This window comes from Ursus arctos, chromosome X (genome assembly GCF_023065955.2).
Source record: "Ursus arctos isolate Adak ecotype North America chromosome X, UrsArc2.0, whole genome shotgun sequence".
NCBI classification, from domain to species: Eukaryota; Metazoa; Chordata; class Mammalia; order Carnivora; family Ursidae; genus Ursus; species Ursus arctos.
The window spans coordinates 83,094,722-83,117,102 of NC_079873.1; the positions used below are offsets into that span (position 1 = coordinate 83,094,722).

The 22,381-nt window shown below is 36.7% G+C and overlaps 1 protein-coding gene across 2 annotated transcripts in view; it reads left to right on the top strand.

Annotated features, from left to right (window-relative positions):
* RNF128 (ring finger protein 128) overlaps positions 1-22,381 on the top strand; it is a 94,555-nt gene that overhangs the window by 63,172 nt on the left and 9,002 nt on the right. For both annotated transcript variants that reach the window (XM_026478785.4, XM_026478784.4), the window contains exons 3-5: positions 16,904-16,975; positions 20,130-20,212; positions 21,001-21,097. In XM_026478785.4, the coding sequence (XP_026334570.2) occupies positions 16,904-16,975; positions 20,130-20,212; positions 21,001-21,097 (252 nt within the window). The remainder of the gene's footprint in view (positions 1-16,903; positions 16,976-20,129; positions 20,213-21,000; positions 21,098-22,381) is intronic.

Here is a 22,381-nt window from a genome sequence, read left to right on the forward strand (position 1 = left end):
ATCCATGCATGTTTTAGGAAAACTGGTAGTTTTTAAAGCATACCAGCTTCCATCCTCTCAAAAGTTTTATTTTCTGTAATTTGTCTATGGCCTTAATCCTGCTTGATTAAGTCTTCTGACACCTCATTAGGGAGCATAGCCAGCATTTAATTATATATGAGTGTAAATACATATGTTCTTTTAATTTTTTTCTAAATTACCAAAGCATTTCATGCTCAATATAGAAAATTTAGAAATCAGAAAGTACAAGGGAAAAAACCTTCACCCAAACCCCATATAACAAAAAAACTGCAGTCACCACCAAAAGGTAACCACTGTTAATTTACATGCATGTGTGTGTCTGTGCATGCGTGTATTTGCATGTGGGATCAGGGCTGGGAAGAGAGACTAGGCTGAATATCATGAGAAGGCAGGTTTAAAGATCTGATGGTACATGATATAGTGCTAGGCTCCAGTCACATATTCATAATTTCTATTATATCATATTTTAACAACTGGTGTATAAATAGGTACAAAGTATAGAATTAATAGAGCAAAAATACAGAAGCATCATGGAACCAGGGAATTACCTGTGGTTGTGTGCCATTGATCCTAGCACTTTTAAACTGTCCTTCATCCCCTTGATGTCCTCACTTCTCTCCTTCCCTACCTTCATTTCCATGGTCACTCCCATCGTCACTCCCATGTATACATCTTCAGTTCCTTTGGCCCTTCTCTCTCTTTGTTACACTTGCTGTCAAAATCCAACCCTGGTTAAATCCTGCTTCCTCCTTACTCTGTGCCTGCACTCAGAAGTAGTAGAAAAACACTGGCCTCAGTAAGACTGATCTCACTTTAAATTTATGACCACAAACTCGAAGTGAGCCCTTAATGCTGCCAACAATCACACCACGTTTTCTGAGCCACCTTGCCCCCAACCCCCACCCGGGCTTTCACAGGTAACTAATCATATATGTTCCTTTCTCCTTAAACCTCCAGCACCTCCTTCAACTTTACTTTGCTTGTAGTTTGGATCTTATTCCACTGAGGAAATTGAAGCGATCCAAAGAGTACTTCTCCTTGTTTCTGCCATAGCTACCCATCTGTGTGCATCTGTGTCTGTACCCTATGTTGTCTGCCCTGTCTTCTGTCACTGTGGACACACAAACGTGCTATTATTGATTGCTTCCCTTTTCAAAAGAACTTCTCTTGACCCCAGGCCAGAAATCTTTATTTCTCTTTTACCTCTCACTTCCCATATAACTTCCATCAGCAAATCCTGTTGGTTCCACCTTCATTAAGTATCCAGAATCCAGTTACTTCTCACCACTTCTGTTGCTTCCACCCTGGTCCAAGCCATCATCATTTCTTAGCTCCTCCGCCTCTCAAGTATTCTCAACACAATGGAGTGGCGTGCTATTTCTCCAGAAGGCTCAGTAGGGATTTAATGCATTCAGCTGATCATATAGTAAGAGCAGGAATACATTTTTGTATGTACTGAGAAGTTCCTCCCAAAGCAATGGAATTCTGGCCACTTATGTACTCTTTTTCCAAGAAGGAAAGGTCAACCCAATTTATTTGGGAGTGGGAGAGCAGTAAAGATTTCTATATTGAAGTTAATTGAATTTAGGAACAGACTAGAAATTGAAATCTTATTATAAAAACTTCATAAAGATTAGACACCAGTATGTGGTAATGAGTGATGATTATCTCAATGTTTAAAGTTAATTGACTTCTGTTCCTCTCTTCAGAGAAGCAGCTTATCACATTGGTGGCAGGTTCAGCCTGTTACTAGCTGTGGTCAAAAGGATGTTTAAAATTCTTATGCCAAGCCATTCAGTAGTTTCACAGTGTGTTAATATTTGACATTTATATATTGGGCTGTTTTTATCTCTGAGGTTGGAGAGAAATTGGTATCCAGTATGACTATTAAAGGTTATGGGTACAATGACAAGAGTGTTTGGTTTGTGTATGTTCATGGTGGGGTATGTATTTCTGTATTCTAAGTGCTATAATAAATCTGTTAACATGGCCTTAAACCCCATCAGAAAGCAATACAGTTTATAAAGAACTGACTGGTGTCACATAAGTTCCATTGAATATTTAACTCTGTTCTCATCATTCATTTAAGTAATTTTCATAGTTTATAATGTATTTTATGAAAATTGTGTAAAAATGGTCAAGAATAGCTCAGCTAAGCATCTGACTCTTGATTTTGGCCCGGGTCATGATTTCAGGGTCATGGGATCGAGCTCCAGCGGCAGCCTCCGTGTTTAGCGCTGGAGTCAGCTTGAGATTCTCTCCCCCTCCCCCAGCTCACGAGCGTACGCGCTCGCACGCTCTCTCTCCCTCTCAAATAAATAAAATCTTTAAAACAAAAGAGTAGCATTAATACTTCTCACCTTTTAGAGAAGGCTTTGGAAAGGGCTTCTTTCACTGCTTAGTGGGCTATATCTGTGTATCCTTTGGTGACTAAAGGATTAGATATATGACTGGTAATCCCTTTTGCTTATTAACATTCTAGAGTGTTACAATGTCATTTATGTGTTATTCAGTTTTCCTGACTTCCTGTTTATTTTTAAAAGGTAGAGCTTGGTGTACATGATGGTTGTAACAATCACTAAATACTTAACTGCATTATTACCATTTTACAGGTAGAAATGGTAATGAAACTGAGTTATAGAAACTTGTCTTCGTTAGAATATGAGGAATTCATTAGAATATTCAGGATTGTCTTTCCTCTGAACTATCATAATGCATAGTATATAATGTCAGACAAACTGATAAATGCATAATCATAAATTTTGATGACCAAGATGCCCAAATATGATGGACAGCACGTAGTGGCCACATGCCTGATATGTCATAGTATGATGTGTGAGAACACATATCATCCCTGTTTCTGTGCATAGAAAGCTTTTAAACAAATGAAAAGTATCAATAGGTTGTGAATGAAAATAACATATCAGGCATTACATGGTGGATTTGTGTCCACACTGGGAACAACTCTAACCTGCGATCAGGAAGATTGTGGTGTGCTCAAACTAATGAATTTGGGAGTGACCACTATACACTTGACTCTGGCATGAGACACCCAGAATTTTGGTGTATAGTGCATGTATCCTAACTGTGCTTAAGCAGTTAATACTCAGGGGCAACAAGGCATGTGTTGGATTAAACATTGGCTAGTGAAATGAAAGAGGGCTCTAGGTGAAATAGAAGCTGACCTAGGTATAATGGAAGAAGCTGAATTAACGTTTGATGAAGAGTGCTTTTCAGAAGAAAAGAATTTATTCTTTGAAATGGACACATTGGAAGGAATCATCTGCCAGGAGGGAAAAAATGGGAATCCACTTGGAAAAAGGGTAAAGCCTTGATAATATGGTCACACAGACCCAATACCTAATGCTAGAGAAGGCTAGCACTCAACACTGGGAAAGAGCATATTTCTGACACAACAGGGTCTTTTAACTATTTTACTACAAATGGAGGCCCAAGTACCCATGGGGTAATGGCCTCCCGTTTTTAGCTATGGAAGCTCAGGGAGAGCATCTTTGAGACACATGCAGATCCCCAACTTTGTGGAAATTTTTTGAGTGAAATTGTAACTTACATTGCTGATCTCTAAGTTATCTTGACCAAAGGGATGGACCAAAATAAGATGAGCTAGAAGGAATAGTATTGAATGATACCCATGTATTCTTCACGGGAGGGAGATGGCCTTCCTGCATAATAGTCATTGGGAACCTATAACTTTATAATAGTGTGAATTGAGCCAAATGATTGGTTTTGTCCTCAGCTAACATGGAACCTAGAAATGACAGAATCATCCTCACTGGTGATAACACTTGTCCATAATAATATCTAGTATATGGGCAAAGAACAATTCTACTAGGAAGGTTTAATAAACACTTCTGTGATACTTCCTCATTTATTTTGTAACCAAACCAAACTGTATCCTAACCATATTGTGATATGGTGTAATACTAGTATTGTTGGCAAAATTCAACTACCTTATATAAATAAATCATGTGATAGTCAAATGTATTGGGAAACCGAACTAAAACCTCCAAAGAATATGATACCAATGAAGAGTGATTGGCCTGAGGAAGAATTAGATTTAGTTTCATTACCATATTAAATGGCTCTATACAGGTTTATCACAAAGTTCAAGTAGTCATAGAACAAGGGAGTAAACAGATAAACTGCTACATCAATATAAAGATGTTTGAAATGGTCTTACAGATTGAAAGAAGCCTATTTACGCCCTTCATTGGCTTCTGCAAGTATTAGGTATGCTTATGTTGTTCTTACTGCAGCTTATGTATAAATGCTGTACTAACTGCAGAAGTCCAAATAGCTGTGACTATTTTGTTGTTAAAAAGACCTTGATCAAGAAATGCAGGTGGGGGGCACCCGCTGGCTCAGTTGGTTAAGGGCCCAACTCTTGATCTCAGCTCAGGTCTTGATCTCAGGGGTCATGAGTTCAATCCCCATGTTGGGCTCCACACTAGGCATGGAACCTACTTAAAAAAAAAAAGACTAAAAGAAAAAGAGAGATGGGGATGGATTGTGATGAAAGGTAGCATAGTAGATCTAGTTGCTTACTCCTTGCCAGTCTCCAAGGGAGCCATGACTAACCTTTGGGAGTGTGGTCCTCAAAGTGTTCTTTATGTTAGTTATTGATGATTGATTTTGTTAGACACACCTGGAACGATGGACCATGTTGTACCAGCACAGTGTCAAGTCTATTGCCAAGTCAAGATTGATGATATGCACCTATTTTCATTGTTGGGGTCCTGAGTTTCAGGCAGTATGGCCAGTTGCTAGAAGGATTGCCTAGTGACCAGCCCCCATCTGAGCCTCAGACCCTGAGACTCAAATTGGTTCCCTGGGCAAACATACACCACACTTGTCTTCGTAGTTTGCTGCCAAAGAGCTAGCACTCATTTGTGGTCTCACATGAGGAAAAACTAAGCTGCATTAATATCTTAAAATTTGTCCTTGAACTTAAAGCATGACTAAAAATATCAAATAGTCTGGTTACATTAGGTTTTCTTCACTAGTACATGAAATTAACTGGAAGACTTATCAGGTGTCTGCATACCGTACCACTGTTAATATACACATTTGTGGTAGGCATATTCATATGTGTGTATCTGTTCCTGCCCAAATTTGAGACTTGTTGGAGCCTCTTACAAAACCATTATTTTGACTCTTAGATAAGAAGAGTAGATTAAATAACTTATTCTCTTAGTAGGACCTAGTTTTATAGTCTTTCTCTGACTCTCATTGAACAAAAGGAAGCCCTTATAATGGGCCTCAGGATTTTTTTTATAGTCACTTACTCTAATCTTATATTTAAATCACTAATTCTAAAGGTTTTGGTTGTCTTTTTTGAAAAATGCAGTAATCTGAGTCATAACTTATCTACTGGGTCAAATTCCCCTCTCCCTCACTGCTCTTCCTTATAGTGCATTTCCTCACACTGTTCACAGTGATCACCTTCAGGCAAGTAGTCTGTACTCCTGTGTATCCCCATCTCCGTAGTTCCACAGACTTATGAAACTGTTTTATAGCCTGTACCTCCCTTTCCTTTAGGAATGCTTCATTAAAATATTATGCATAGGTTTTTATTGAAAAAAAAAAAGATTTCTTTCAGTCCTCATATATCTGAACAGCCACATGACTCAGACATTGATTTTGTTCACAGGAATAGATGTGAGGGAAAGAATCCTTTTACCATAAATCTTGATTCTGTTCTATAAATTCTGAGTCAAACTTTTATGAAAATTTTTATTTTAAAAGAAGTGATGACTTAAAGCAAGAAAATCTGGTTTGCTTATATCCACCCTCCTTTCTTGCTTTTGCATACCCTGCCCCCCATCAAGTAATTAGGTTTGACTACATGCCTGGTGTTATTCATGTGGGTTTCAGTTACGCTAAAAGCTGAATGCCTTGGGACCAAAAACCAGGCTGACAAATCACCAGCCTGGAACATTTGTTTTACTTAATTAGATGTAAATACACAAATAAACTAGGTAGAATATCTTTGCGTTTATAACTTAAAAATGGAACATTTTAATATAGCATAAGAATGGGCTTGACTTTTCATTTTCAGCCCAAATAAAGTCTCACTCAGAGCTAAGAAAACTATATAGCCGAGATTCTTCAGTGACTAGAATGATCACAGCTTTTGAATAGAGTAATGACATTAAGCTTCTGTTAAGAAAATTGGCTGACCACCAAGCTTTTTTGAATTAGTCTTCAAGTCTATTGCCAAATATTCTTACACCAGGTATCTCTTTGGATTGGAGAGGAGGCAGGGAGAGTCTGTTGGTATAAAATACTTGCTTAAAAGAGTTCCCCAAATCACAGTAAGTAGCAAATTTAGGAAGGATTTGAAGATTGGATAATAGCTGACTTTGAGGTTTTTGTTTTTTTTCTTATTTCTTTCATTTATCTTCTTCACAAGGAATGTGAAGCCTTTTAAAGGCTTCTTTGCTATTACACAATGGAGGCAGTGTACTATAGTGGAGAGATCATGGGCTTTAAAGCCAGATAGAACCTGGGCTTGAATTGAATCACAGCTCTGCAACTAACCAGCTGCCTGGACTTTAGTCAAGCTTCTGAACCTTTTCTTGTCTATAAAACTTGGATATTAAAATACCTATTCCATAAGGTTGTTAATGATTAAACAAGATGACACATGTAAAAAAGCTTAGGGTTGATCCTGACCATGGTGGGGGCCAATACCTATTCCCTAAACCTTTCTTTCCCTAGATTTTGTGGAGTAGAGTCTTTTAATGAGTGCAACTGTGACTTGGATGAGAAAATCATGAAAATCTGTTTTGATTTCTAAATTCAGAAGCTATTCTTTGAGCAACTACTAGGCTCTGTGGGAAATTTTTTAAAATGTTTAAGGCCCAGTGCTCCAGCTACTCTCAGTCTAGTAGGAGAGAAAGACACATGAACAGTACAATTACAGAACACGGTGAGAGGTAGAGGGGCCCCTGGGTGGCTCAGTCGGTTAAGCGGCTGCCTTTGGCTCGGATCCTGGAATCAAGCCTGCATTGGCTCCCTGCTCAGCAGGGAGTCTGCTTATCCCTCTCTCTCTCTCCCTCTCCCTCTGCCTCTCGCCGCCACCCCCCCCCCTTGTGCAGGAACGCTCGCTCGCTCACTCTCAAATAAATAAATACTTTTAAAGAAAGAGGTGGAAACATTGTGCTATTGGAATTTACAAGGTAGGAAGGAATTCTGAAATGGTGGAAAGGCATCAAAAAAGTGTCCAGTGTAATTTATATATATATATATATATGTAAAGTTCTGTTTTTAAGGAATAAAATACAAATTACAGTTTGCTTTGGGACACATTTTCTTTAAATGTAGAGGCATATTTGGGCACCCAGAAGTTTGTTTTAAGTAATATATCCAAACATAGGTATTTAATATAAACTGCTTAATCTTAATGTTGTTCTCATAGTTCAGTTTTTAGAGGAATGAATGCATCTTAGAAACTCTTGCTGTCAGTGTGACAGTCAACTATTTTGAGTACTAATGGGATTTTGTGAGTGACCTTCATTAAAGCTCTAAAAACACAGTTTGTGCTTCTTACCAAAATCATGTGCTCACATGCATATTTAAAGAAAATGGCTTGGCTTTTCTTTATAAAAGTTCAGTAGGAGTTATTGGAATTACCTGAATTTCCTTTTGAAGGGCTTTTTAAAAAATTACACAGTATTCCAAAAGTATTCCAAAGTATTTCAAAGAAACCAATTAAACATCGGTTTATACTATGATGCAAGGCTTTTAGAGATCCTTCAAAATCAAGTCCCTTCCCTAGGATCTTCTGGCATCTTGGATTTTGCCCTGTGTTTTTATATCCTCCTGGCTTCTTTTTCTTTAAGCATTGTTCTTAATGTGAGTTCTATTCTCATAAGCGTAGACTTGGACATTACATTTAGAGCTTGCCTTTGAGCCCATCCCTCAAATTTGCATTAGTCTTGCATATAATTAAACAAAGTTATATATTTCACATTCATTCCTAATAAATTAATAAGCACTAGCACTGGAGACTCAGGCATTTATATTGTGTTGAATTGAATATTTGGAATGGGAAATCAGACTACATAGACTCAAGTAAATATGCTAGAGATGTATCACCTCCTTGTGAGTACAATTCCCCAGTTATGTCACAGAGCTTGTTTAAATCAGAAGTGCTCTAAAGACTAAGTGCAAAATGATTGTCAAAGACTTATCATCAACTACATTTTTTTTCTTTTCTAGTATAAACCAATGTTTAATTGGTTTTTCTTCTTGGCTCTTTTTTTTTTTTTTAAACCATTTGCGGTTTTCACATCTGGGTTTCTAAATAGCTCATGATCTATGTGAAAAGAAAGTACTGATGTTTAGAAGTCCAGGCCAGGGCCAGGACCCTTAGGTATACTGGTTATTCACTATAAGGACTGGCCACAATTTCACAGATCATAGAATCCAGGAGCTGGACAAACTTCAAAAGGTAGCCGAATTACAGATGTATTGTAATGGAATCTTGAGGTATGAAGAGAAGAGTCCCAGTAACAGCTCTGTCATTTAGAGGCTGCATGCCCTTTTGGATGAGTTATTTAACTTTTCCAAACCTCCATTTGCTCATCTCTAAAATGGGAATATTCTCTCCTTCAGGAGGTTGTTAGGATTAAATGAGGTAATAGACATCAAAAATAATTTTAAATTACAAAATAACTTAATAAATATAAAGAAATAGTACTAGCTTCCTGCTGCAAGCCACGGTAAAATAAATAAAGATGCTACCTTGGTATTAGGGGAAGGAACATTTAACTCTAGGCTTTAGTGGGGCTGACACTAACCAACTCTTAGATTTTGAGCAAGGCCGTCTTCCACCGTAGGCATCAGTTTTCTTATCTGTCAGATTAGATATCAGGCTAGGTGAATTCTAAGAGTTCTTCCAGCTCTAAAGATCCTAAGTGTACTTCCTTCCATTGTCCCTCTATCATTTACTTATGATGCAAGTAACAGAACAGAAAACATGTGTGCATAAAATGCAGTACCATCATTGAATTGCCCTTTTGTAAAGATTTCATTTATTTGAGAGAGAGAGCACGCAAGTGAGCACAGAGGGAGAGTGAGAGGGAGAAGCACACTCCCCACTGAGCCGAGAGCTCAGTGCTACGCTGGGGTCGATCCCAGGACCCTAGATCATGACCGGAGCTGAAGGCACACACTTAGCCGAGCCACGCAGGTGCCCCTGAATTGCGCTTTTGAGTTAACTCACAATTAAGTCCCAAAGTGGGAGTGAGAGGGTCTCTATTAGCATCTTTCCTTGAAAGGACTAGCTAAGCCTTCCTGTTAACTTCCTGTTAAGCTATTTCTGCTCATCAGGTAACAATCTAAGAAGTTTCTGCTATTCATGAGACAGCAAAGAAATAGTTTGTCTAGTAATCTCCTTGGCATTAAGCCAAATACCTTTCACAAAATGATATATAGGAGGCAGGTTGGACATTAAGGAATTTCCTCATATACCTATACTCATAGATTATTCCCTTCCAAAGTATATTTGCTACAGATGTGTATAAACATAAGAACCTGTTAATGCTTATTGATGAAGAATAGTTTATATTTTCATTTAATAAACATTTTATTGAGTGTCTGCTATATGCCGGACATGATGCTAGATACTTCACTTACATTATCTCTAATTTTCACATATTCTTCATGTCAGTTGGGAGTTTCCCTACTGGGGATAGAGGTACATATTCACAGTGACCTCTGGTTCTGAGTGCCTACTGTTTACTGATTTTGCACTACAAAATAGGTTTGCCAATCATCTGGCCATGCTGCACATGCTGTGTCTCTGTGCCAAACAGCATCCACCCAAGTGTGAAAACTAGCCTTCAATTTACACATATATTATATTCACTTGAGGCATTTGTGTATGTGATAGATATTAACTGAAAGGGAAGGAAGAATTTATTTGCAGCATCACACATAATTTTAAATCAACATTATCTCATACCACCTGGGATTTTTTTTTTCCATTCGGCCACTTCACCCCACAAAGAGGGACAGTCTTTCACTGATTCACCTTGCCCTTTCCTCTTAGATTTCCTCCTAAACCCCAGACCCACTTCTTGTACTATTATTGAGGTAAAATTGATATATAACATTAACTTTTAGGTGCACGACATAATTTGACATCTGTATGTGCTGCAAAATGATCACTACCAAACGTCTAGTTACCATCCATCACCATTCATTTGACCCCCTGTACCTGTTTTGCCCAACCCCTTCCCCTCTGGTAACCATCAATCTGTACTTTATATCTATGAGTTTGTTTTTATATTATTTTGTTTGTTTTTTTTCTTAGATTCCACATATGAGTTAGATCATAGGGTATTTGTCTTTCTCTGCCTGACTTATTTCACTTAGCATAATATTCTCAAGGTCCATCCATCTTATCACAAGTGGCAAGATTTCATTCTTTATGGCTGAATAGTATTCCTCTGTGTGTGTGTCTGTGTGTACCATATACTCTTTATCCATTCCTCTACTGATGGACATTTAGATTGTTTCCATATCTTGGCTGTTGTAAATGATGTAGCAATGAAGATAGGAGTGCATGTATCTTTTTGAATTAGTGATTTTGTATTCTTTTGATAAATACCCAGAAGTAGAACAGCTAGATCATATGATAGATCTATTCTTAATTTTTTTTAAAGATTTTATTTATTTTATTTTAGAGAGTGGGGGGAGGGGCGGAGGGAGAGAGAGAATCTCAAGCAGACTCCATGCTGAGTGTGGAGCCTGACACAGGTCTCAGTCTCATGACCCTGAGATCCTGACCAGAGCCGAAACCAAGAATTGGGCTCCCAACTGACTGAGCCACCCAGGTTCCCCTAGTCTTAATCTTTTGAGGAACCTCCATACTGTTTTCCTAGTGGCTGTGCCAGCTTACATTCCAACATCCTATCCAACACTAGTTATTTCTTATCTTTTTAATAATAGCCATTCCAACAGGTGTGAGGTGGTATTTCATTGTGGTTTTGATTTGCATTTTCCTAATAATTCGTGATGTTGAATATCGTTCATGTGCCTGTTGGCCATCTGTATGCCTTCTTTGGAAAAATACCTATTCAGACCTTCTGGCCCCTTATTAATTAGGTTGTTTGGTTTTCTGTTGTTGAATTGTAAGAGTTTTTTTCCTATATTTTCGCTATTAACCCCTTATCGGGTATATGATTTGCAAATATCTTCTCCCATTGAGTAGGTTGCCCTTTCATTTTGATGGTGGTTTCCTTTGCTATGCAGAAGCTTTTTAGTTTGATATAGTCCCATTGGTTTATTTTTGCTTTTGTTTTCCTTGCCTTTGGAATCAGAACCACAAAGATGGGGGCGCCTGGGTGGCACAGCGGTTAGGCGTCTGCCTTTGGCTCAGGGCGTGATCCCGGCGTTCTGGGATTGAGCCCCACATCAGGCTCCTCCGCTATGAGCCCGCTTCTTCCTCTCCCACTCCCCCTGCTTGTGTTCCCTCTCTCGCTGGCTGTCTCTGTCTCTATCGAATAAATAAATAAATCTTAAAAAAAAAAAAAAAGAACCACAAAGATGTCACTAAGACCCATGTCAAGGAGCTGCCTATGTTTTCTTCTAGGAAATTTATGGTTTCAGGTCTTACATTCAAGTCTTTAATCTATTTTAATTTGTGTATGGTATAAGATAGTGGTCTAGTTTCTGTTCTTTTGCATTTGGCTGTCAAGTTTTCCCCCAGCACCATTTATTGAAGAGTATGTCCTTTCTCCATTGTATATTTTTGGCTCCTTTGTCATAAATTAATTATCTATATATGTGGATTTATTTCTGGGCTCTAAATTCTGTTCTATTGATCTGTGTCTGTCTTCATGCCAATATACTGTTTTGATTACTATATAGCTTTGTAGTATAGTTTGAAATCTGGGAGCATGATACCTCCAGGTTTGTTCTTGTTTCTCAAGATTGCCCTGGCTATTTAGGATCTTTTGTGTTTCCATACAAATTTTAGAATTATTCTCTTTCTGTGAAAAATGCCATTGGAATTTTGATAGGGATTGCATTGAATCTGTAGATTGCTTTGGGTAGTATGGTCATTTTAGCAATATTAATTCTTCTAAATCATGAGCATGGGATATCTTTCCTTTTATTTGTGTTGCCTTCAACTTCTTTCATCTTACAATGTTCAGCATACAGGTTTTTCACCTGCTTGGTTAAATTTATTCCCAGCTATTTTATTGTTATTGATGTAATTGTAAATGGGATTGCTTTCTTAATTTCTCTTTATGATAGTTCAGTATTAGTGTATGGAAATAACAGATTTCTGTATATTGATTTTGTATTCTACAACTTTACTGAATTCATTTATTCTAACGGTATTTTGGTGGAAACTTCAGGGTTTTATATATGCAGTATCATGTTATCTGCAGTTTTACTTCTTCCTTTCCTGTTTGAATCCGTTTTATTCCACTTTCTTACCTTATTGCTGTGGCTAGGACATCCAATGCTATGTTGAATAAAAGTGACAAGAGTGGGCATCCTTGTCTTGTTCCTGATCTTAGAGGAAAAACTTTCAGCTTTTTCACCATTGAATATGATGTTAGCTGTGTGTTTGTCATATATGGCCTTTATTATGTTGCGGTATATTCCTTCTATACCCACTTTGTTGAGAGTTTTTATCATAAACGGGTGTTGAATTTTGTCAGTGCTATTTCTGCATCTACTGAGATGATCATGATTTTTTTCCTTCATTTTATTAATGTGGTGTATCAGGTTGGTTGATTTGCAGATGTTGAACCATCCTTGTATCCCTGAAATAAGTCCTACTTGATTGTGCTTAATGATCCTTTTAATGTTTTGTTGAATTCAGTTTGCTAATATTTTGTTGAGGATTTTTGCATCTGTGTTCCTCAAAGATATAGGCCTGTAATTTTCTTTCTATGTGGTATCCTTCTCTGGTTTTGGTATCAGGGCAATGCTGACCTTGTAAAATGAGTTTGGAAATGTTCCTTCCTCTTCAATTTTTGGAAGAGTTTGAGAAGCATGGGTATTAAATATCCTTTGGATGTTTGGTCAAACTCACCAGTGAGACCATCTGGTTCTGGGCTTTTGTTTGTTGGGTGGTTTTTCGTTACTGATTTAATCTCCTTACTAGAAATTGGTCTATTCAATTTTCTATTTCTTCATAATCAGACTTGGAAGGTTGTGTGTTACTTGGAATTTATCCATTTCTTCTAGGTTGTCCAACTTGTTGACATATAATTTTAGTAGTTTCTTATGATTTGTGTATTTCTGTGGTATGAGTTATAAATTCTCTTTCATTTCTAATTTTATTTACTTGAACCCTCTCTCTTTTTTTCTTGGTTAGTGTAGCAAAAGGTTTATCAATTTTGTTTATCTTTTCAGAGAACCAGATCTTAGTTTTATTGATCTTTTCTACTGACTTTTTAGTTTCTGTCTCATTTATTTCCACTGTGATCTTTATTATTTCCTTTAAGGTGTAAAGTTACTTGTTTGAGATTTTTCTTGTTTCTTGAGGTAGGTCTGTATTACTATGAATTTCCCCTTAGAGCTGCTTTTGTTTGCATCACATAGGTTTTTGATATGTTGTATTTCTGTTTACATTTGTCTCTAGGTATTTTTTTTATTTCTTCTTTAATTTTTTTCAGTGACTTATTGGTTGTTCAGTAGCATGTTTTATTTCTACATCTTTGTGTCTTTTTTCCACTTTTCTTTAATTGGTTTCTAGTTTTCTACCATCAAATATACTTGATGTGATTTCAGTCTTCTTGAATTTGAGACTTGTTTTGTGCCATAACATTTGATCTATTCTGGAGGCTGTTTCATGCGCACTTGAGAAGAATGTGTATTCTGCTGTGTTTAAATGGAATGTTCTATATATATCTATCAAGCCCATCTGATCTGATGTGTTATTTAAGGCTGATGTTTCCTTATTGGTTTTCTGTCTGGATGATCTATCCAATGATGTAAACGGGGTGTTAAATTCCCCTACCATTATTGTATTGCTGTCAGTTTCTCCCTTTAGGTCTGGTAATATTTGCTTCATATATGCCGGTGCTTCTGTGATGGGTGCATGTGTATTTGTAAAAGTTATCTCTTCCAGCTGGATTGACTCCTTTATCATTATGTAATGCCTTTCTTTGTCCTTTATTACAATCTTTGTTTTAAAGTCTGTTTTATCTGGTACGAGTATAGCTACACCATCTTTCTTTTTGTTTCCATTTGTGTGGAATATCTTTCTCTATCCCTTCACTTTCAGACTCTGTATCTTTACTTCTGAAGTGAGTCTCTTGTAGGCAGCATAAAGTTGGGTCTTTTTTTTTTTTTAATCCGTTCACCCACTCTGTGCCTTTTGATTGGAGAATCTAGTCCATTTACATTTAAAGTAATTATTGATAGGTATGTACCTACTGCCATTTTGTTACATGCTTTCTGGCTTTTTTGGTAGTTTTGTCTCTTCCTTCCTTCCTTCTCTGTCTCTTCCCTTGTGGTTTAATGGCTTTCTTTAGTGTTAGATTTAGATTTCTTTCTTATTTTGTGTGTTTACTAAAGTTTTTGCCTTGTAATTACCATGATGTTTACATATGACATAATATGTATATAATGATTGGTTTTAAGTTGATAGGAACTTAAATTTGAACACATTCCAAAACTTTTTAGTCCCCCCCCATTTTATATCTTTGATATCACATTTTATATCTTTTTGTTTTATGTAACCCTTATATAATTACTGTAGTCATAGTTAAATTTACTACTAATGGCTATTGATCTTATATTGCTTTATAAGTGATTAATCCACTATCTTTACTATATATTTACCTTTCCCAGTGAAATTTTTACTTTTGTACATTTTCTTGTTATTTGATTACTGCCATTTCTTTTTAGCTTAAAGAAGTCCCTTTAACATTTCTTGTAAGGCTGAATTAATGGTCATGAACTTGTTCAATTTTTACTTATCTGGAAATCTCTTAATCTCCCCCTTTGAATTCTGAATGATAACATTGCTGGGTAGAGAATTCTTGTTTGGACTTTTTTTTTTTTTACTTCCAGTGCTTAAATATGTCATACTACTCCCTTCTGGCATGAAAGTTTCTGGTGAAAAATCTGCTGGTAGACTTATGGGTTTTCTTCTATAGGTAGCAAATTATTTTTCTTTTGGTGCTTTTAAAATTCTCTCTTTATCTTTAATTTTTACCATTTTAATTATAGTGTTTCTTGGTGTGACTCTCTTTGGATTCCTCTTAGTTGAAATTCTCTGGGGTTTCTGGACCTTGTTCTTTCATTTGGAACATATTCCTCTCATTTTGCCTGATGCTCTGTATTTATTTCTATGTATTAGGTGAATCAGCTACCTCTCCCAGCCTTGAAGGAGTGGCCTTGTGTAAAAGGTGTCACATAGAGTTCAGAAGTGCTATGGCCCTGGCCACCTGCACCAGGCCCTCAAGGGATGACCCCTGTGTGAGCTATGCATTACTGCCTGCTTTGGTGGGGCCACAGCTCTGGCATGGGGATGGGTGGGGCTCTTAGAGGGGTGTACTCTCTAGCACCAACAGGCTAAAGGAAGAGTTCCAAATTGTCACTGCCAGTACCAGCATCAGCAAGGTAGACTGAGTTATCAAAAATGGTACTTGCCAGTGTCTCCATCTGCCAACAGAGTCCCAACAAATTTCTGGCTTTCTGGTGGAGACTTCAAACTGGTGTTTTTACACTGGGTCTGGTGGTGATTGAATCTGTGCATGAGCCTTTTGAGAGGGATTTCTCTGTTCCATATACTTTTGGAACTAATCCCTGTTGGTTTTCAAAGCCAGACATTTTGGGGGCTTGTCTCGCCTATGCAAGATATAGGGGCTGGGGTGCCTGATGTGAAGCACAGACCCCTTGCTTCTTAGGGAAATTTCATATTTGTGAGATCTCGCTCAGTTGTAGATCACTGTATCTAGGGTGGGTTTGTTTTGTTTGTTTGGTTTGGGTGAGACTACGTCTCTGCCTCTCTCACCCATTTTGATTTTGTTCTTTTATCCTTTGTTAATGGAGGTTCTGTTTATCCAGTTTTCAGCTCTTTTTCAGAGGAAATTATTCCACATGTTGTACAACTAATTTGTTGTGTCTGTGGGAGGAAGTGAGTTCAGGATCTTCTTATGCCACCATCTTAAATCCCCCAACTTCACTTCTGATCAAGTTATGCATATTTTAGTCCTTATTCCCAAAATGAGCCTTGGGCTTGCTTTTTCATATCCAAACTGATGTACATATATGTTCAGTGAAACAAGAAAGGCTTACAACTTTCAGAATCCTCCTTATAACAGGGCCATAGTGGTTATAAACAGCAGTTTTCCCCCAATGCAAAATAACACTCTATGGATTGGTATTATCCTCATTTTATAGGTGAGTAAACAAGCTCAACAATTTAATTACCTGTCCAAGATTATGTATTTAGTAAGTGAGAAACAGAGATTTTAAATCTAGGTCCATTTAAATCCAAATCCTGTGCACTTTCTACCAAACAAGACACGATTCAAAAAAGAAATGGGAAAAGATGCCTTTTAAGATACTCAAAGGCTGAAAATACGAAAATTGCTTTGAAAATTCATAGCATCTGAATCCATTTGTAATAGATTTGTCGTTGTAGCCCAAAGGTGCTATTTAAGAACATAGGGAAACGTAAGTGAAAAGTTTTAGTAATTTGAAAATTCTGCCTGATAGCAGATAAATGGTATGTTTATTGTGGTTAATTAAATTATATCTTTAAAAATTCACTTACACATTGGCTTGTACCTGATAAATATTTATTAATCCTCTCTACCTTTTTCATCCTATTCCCTTTAAAAATACTTTTTTCTAATACCTGCTATTTCTATTACAGAGACAATTAAAGGCAGATGCTAAAAAAGCTATTGGAAGGCTTCAACTACGTACACTGAAACAAGGAGACAAGGTGCATTTATGACTTTTAAATTCTGTTTGTTTTAAAGCAATGCTACCAAGTTATCATTAAAACTAAATGTTCTTCCAAAGTATGCTTTTCATTGGAATTTATAAATCTTATTGACTTTTTTATCTATTTGATGCTAGAAGTAGGTAGGCTGAAATGGCCAGTGGCCCCCATAGATATCTAGGTTTTAATCCCCGGCACCTGTAAATATTACCTTATATGGCAGAAAGGACTTTGCAGAAGAAATTAAGTTAAGGATCTTGAGATGGGGAGACTATCCTGGATTATCCAGGTGGGTCCTAAATGTATTCACATCTAATTATTGTTATAAGAAGGAGGAGAAGGGATATTTGACTACAGTACAATAGAATATTTGGCAATGGAAGTAAGAGATTATAGTGATGCAAGAAAGGGACCATGAGCCAAGGAATACAGACAGCCTCTAAAAGCTAGAAAAGGCAAGGAAATGGATTCTTCCCTAAAGCTTCCAGAAGGAACATAGCACTGCCAACACATTGACTTTTAGACTTCTGATTTCTCGAACAACAAAAGAATAAATTTGTGTTAAGCCACTAAGTTATGGTCATTTTGTACAGCAAAAACAGGAAACTAATACAATGCCTTAGTGCAGCTTTACTTGAACATCCATTTTTAGATTTAGGACAGTTAAAAACTATGTTTGGTGTGTAAAGCATATATCAAAAAGTAGCTATAGAACATATTGAAATAAAAATTACCATTTATAATAGCACCAGAACCATTCAGTACTTAGGTGTAAATCTTGCAAAATATGTACATGATCTGTATGCTGAAAACTGCAAAACACCAATGAAAGAAATCAAAGAAGACCTAGATAAATGGAGAGATATGCCATGTTCATGGGTCAGAAGACTCACTGTTGTCAACATGTTAGAACCCGCCAACTAATTCATAGATTCAGTGCAATTCCAATTAAAATCCTAGTGGGATCTTTTGTATTTATTGACAGGTCGATGCTAAGTTTATATGGAAAAGCAAAAGAAATAGAATAACCAAAACAATTTTTATAATGAACAAATTTGGATGACTCGTATTGCCTAATTTGTAGAATTATTTTAAAGATATAGCAGTCAATATAGTGTGGTATTGGAGTAAGGGTAGACCTTTAGATCAGTGAAACAGAAGAGAGTCCAGAAATAGACCCACACATATATGGTCAATTGATTTTTTTATTATAATAATTTTTTTATGATATTATGTCAGTCACCATACAGTACATCCCTGGTTTCTGATGTAAAGTTCGATGATTCATTAGTTGCGTATAACACCCAGTGCACCATGCAATACGTGCCCTCCTTACTACCCATCACCGGTCTATCCCATTCCCCCAGCCCCTCCCCTCTGAAGCCCTCAGTTTGTTTTTTTGACAAAGGTACACAGGCAATTAAATGGAAAAAGGGTAGTCAATTATTGGCTTTTCATATGCAATGATTCTGTATCATTATGCAAAAAAACATGAACCTCAATCCATACTTCATACTGTCTAAAATTTAAGTCAAAATAGATCACAGACCTAAATATAAAACCTAGAGCTTTGAACTTCTTAGCAGAAAACTTTGGAGAAAAGTATCAAGACTAGGGTTAGGCACAGATTACTTAGATATGACAGCAAAAACAAGCCCATTAAAGAAAAAACAGAAATTTGACTTTATCAAAATTAAGATCTTTTGTTCCTTAGCATGGTTAAGAGACTGAAAAGACAAGCCACAGACTGGGAGAAAATATTTGCAAATCACATATCTGAGAAGGGACTGTGTCTAGACTATATAAAGAACTCTCAAAGCTCAGTAGTAAGAAAACAGGACAGCATAGGGGAAAAGGGGCAAAACAGGCATTTACCAAAGAAAATATATGGATGGCAAAAAAGCACATAAAAAGATGCTCAACATCATTAGTCGTTAGGGAAGTGCAAACTAAAACCACAATGAGATACCACAGCACATTCATGAAAATGGCTAAAACCAGTAGAGCTGACAATACCCAAGAACTGGCCAGATACGAACAACTGGAACTGTTACGCATTTTGCTGGTGAGAATGCAATGTATAGCCAGTTTTGAAAAACAAATTGGCAGTTCTTTATGAAGTCAAAAATAACATTTTCCAAAGAACCCAGCAACCTCAGTACTAGATAGTCAACCTAGAAGGAAATACCATGTTCACATAAAAACTTGTACATAATTGTTCATTGCAGCTTTACTCATAATCACCAGAAATGGAAAGAACCCAAATGTCCTTCAAATGGTGAATGGATGAATGAACTGTGGCACATCCATATCGTAGAATACTATTTAGCAATACAAAAGGGTGTGTGTTGGGGGTGGAGACCCTATTGCTACACACAATATCATAGATGAGTATTAAATGCGTTAGGTTAAGTGAAAGAAGCCCAACTCAAAGGCAATATAATACACGATTCCATTTATATGACATTCTGGAAAAGCAAGAAGTATGGGAACTGAAAACAGATTAGTGGTTGCCAGAGGATGGGAGTGAGAATAGAGGTTAACTACAAAGGGGTATAGAGGAATGTTGGGGGGGTCATAGAACTATCCTATATCTGGATTGCAGTGAGGATTGAGTGCTTATTTGTTCACACTTGTAAAATTGTACACTAAAAACAGTGAATTTTACTGCATGTGAATTATACCTTAAGTTTTTCTTAAATGGGAAAACCTAACTATAGAACTTGTCCAAATGGCATTTTAAATAAATGCTACCTATTCCTCTTTGTACTGTTCCTCTTTTGGTTGACATTATTCTTTTACCCTTTTTAAGTCTAAATGATCTTCAAATTTCAATTGTATAAGAGTGTTATCAACTGTGGTCACAATGTTTTACATTAGATCCTCAGACCTTATTCGTATTATCGCTGAAAGTTTGTGCACTTTGACCATCTACTCCCTATTTCCCCCATCCTCCAGCCTCTGGCAACCACTCTTCTACTCTCTGTTTCTAGAAGTTTGACCTTATTTTTTAGATTCCAATGAAGTCTAAATAATTTTACATTGCTTATTGAAAGAATCTATACAATTTAAGTACATATATATTCTGATCTTGCTCTGTAGTTTAATGTATCTTTTCTTATCTATCAGAGTAACAATAATTATTTGCTCATAGGAAATTGGCCCTGATGGAGATAGTTGTGCTGTGTGTATTGAACTGTATAAACCAAATGATTTGGTGCGCATCTTAACCTGCAAGTAAGTTTGATTTTCTTTTATATCATCAATAAGAATATCTGGCTTATTGAAATGACTGTAATGAAGGAAACTAAAACTAAGAACCTAGCCAGCACCATAATTTATACATACGTACACTATTTACACACACACACACACATTTATATGTATATATGTATATATGTATATGTGTGTGCATATGTATATTACTGGGTTATTTAATTTAAAATCATTTTAACAATCCTATTGAGGGCAAAAATAAAATCAACTCAGTGGGCACCTATTTGGAAATCTTCATTCTTTAGTTTTCTGTTATCCCTCTCCTGGAAGTTGTTCTTAACACTTTGTTTTAGCTGTTAAATAGTCGTGTTCTTAGAACTTAACACATGACCTAAAGTATCAGCATTATCTTGTACTCTGTGCTATATTGTACTATATTATTGAAAATGACTAACTGTGCTATTTTTATAGTTGGGGAATGACAAGATAATAAAGATCTGAAATACTGAACAAAGTCTTAGGTCAGGTAACATCTTAGCCATTTTGAAGTAATAAGTGTTGAAAACGGGTTTTTTTTGAGGCTAAGGTAATGACACTTTTATATTTAAAAGTACCGTATTATGAAAGTTCCAAATTTTGTTTCTGTGGCTCCTTCGTAGTGTTTATGCTATAATGGTGTGTTTAAAAGAGAAAAAAGACATCTGTTAAAAAACTAAATAAAAATATAGGATAACTTGTTAGTATATTAGGCCAAGTGTTGTCGCTATTTCACAACTGATAACCAAATTATGTGTTTTTTCTTTCATTAGCCATATTTTCCATAAGACATGTGTTGATCCATGGCTGTTAGAACACAGGACTTGCCCCATGTGCAAATGTGACATACTCAAAGCTTTGGGAATTGAGGTAAACATTGCTAAACTATTTATATGAAGGAACTTTATTTATGTACCTGGACCTTCAGGAAAGTAACATCCTTAGTTTTTAGCTGTGTAATACGCTAGACTTGTGATTTATATCAAAAATTGGACCTATTTACATCATAATGACAGTAAGGTGCCATGTTGGACCACCTTCATTTTCCTTCTTTCCTCTTATTATTTGGTCAGAATTTTAAGTGATGACCATAGAAACTACCAGCTGGCTTCTGGTACGTCTTGCATTTTTGCTCTTACTATTGCACAGCGATTGAACTTTAGTTAGATGAGCATCCGTATTTTGAAAAAATATAATAAATATTAAACTATAATTGTATTTGGTAAGTGAAATAAAACTTACCTATTTTACATTACACCAATAACAGAAAATGAAGCTCAACAAATTTTTCCTGACCTCTCAAATCCCTTAGGGGACGGCATGAGATGTTGTTGTTGTTGTTGTTGTTGTTGTTGTTGTTGTTGTTAAAGAAATGTTTTATTCAGGGGCGCCTGGGTGGCTCAGTTGTTGGGCGTCTGCCTTCAACTCGGGGCTTGATCCCGGCATTATGGGATCAAGCCCCACATCAGGCTCCTCGGCTGGGAGCCTGCTTCTTCCTCTCCTACTCCCCCTGCTGTGTTCCCTCTCTCTCTGGCTGTCTCTCTGTGTCAAATAAATAAATAAAATCTTTTTTTAAAAAAAAAGAAAAAGAAATGTTTTATTTATGAATAATTTTAGATTTACAGAAAAGTTGCAAAGACAATACAGAGAGTTCCCACATACCCCTCACCCAGTTTTTACTATTGTTGACATTTTGCATTACTGTGGTATGTTTGTCAAAAGTAAGAAACTGACATTGGGTCATTACTATGAACTAAATTTCAGACTTCATTTGAATTTTTGCCAGCTACTGCCTTTTGAAAACTGCTGGAGGTAAACTTGATTCAGGGTGGAGGTTTTTTTGGGGTTTTGTTTGTTTGTTTCTGTTGAGTGCCTACCCTGTAGCAGGCATTGTATTATGAAGCACTGGAATCGCCCAGATGAACATCAGATGTTAAGGCAATCTGCCTGTAACATCTTCCACCCCATTTTGGACCCATTTACTCCACCTGCTCTGGCTGGGACCAGCAGGAGATTTTTGTGGTCATCAAAAGGGATTATAGGTTTAAAAGGTTAAGAATCATTGCTCTAATAAGTTACCTATGAAGAAACTTTGTAACGATATGTCAGGGAAAAACATGTACTCTGAGAGTCTTTTAATTTGTTCCAATGCTT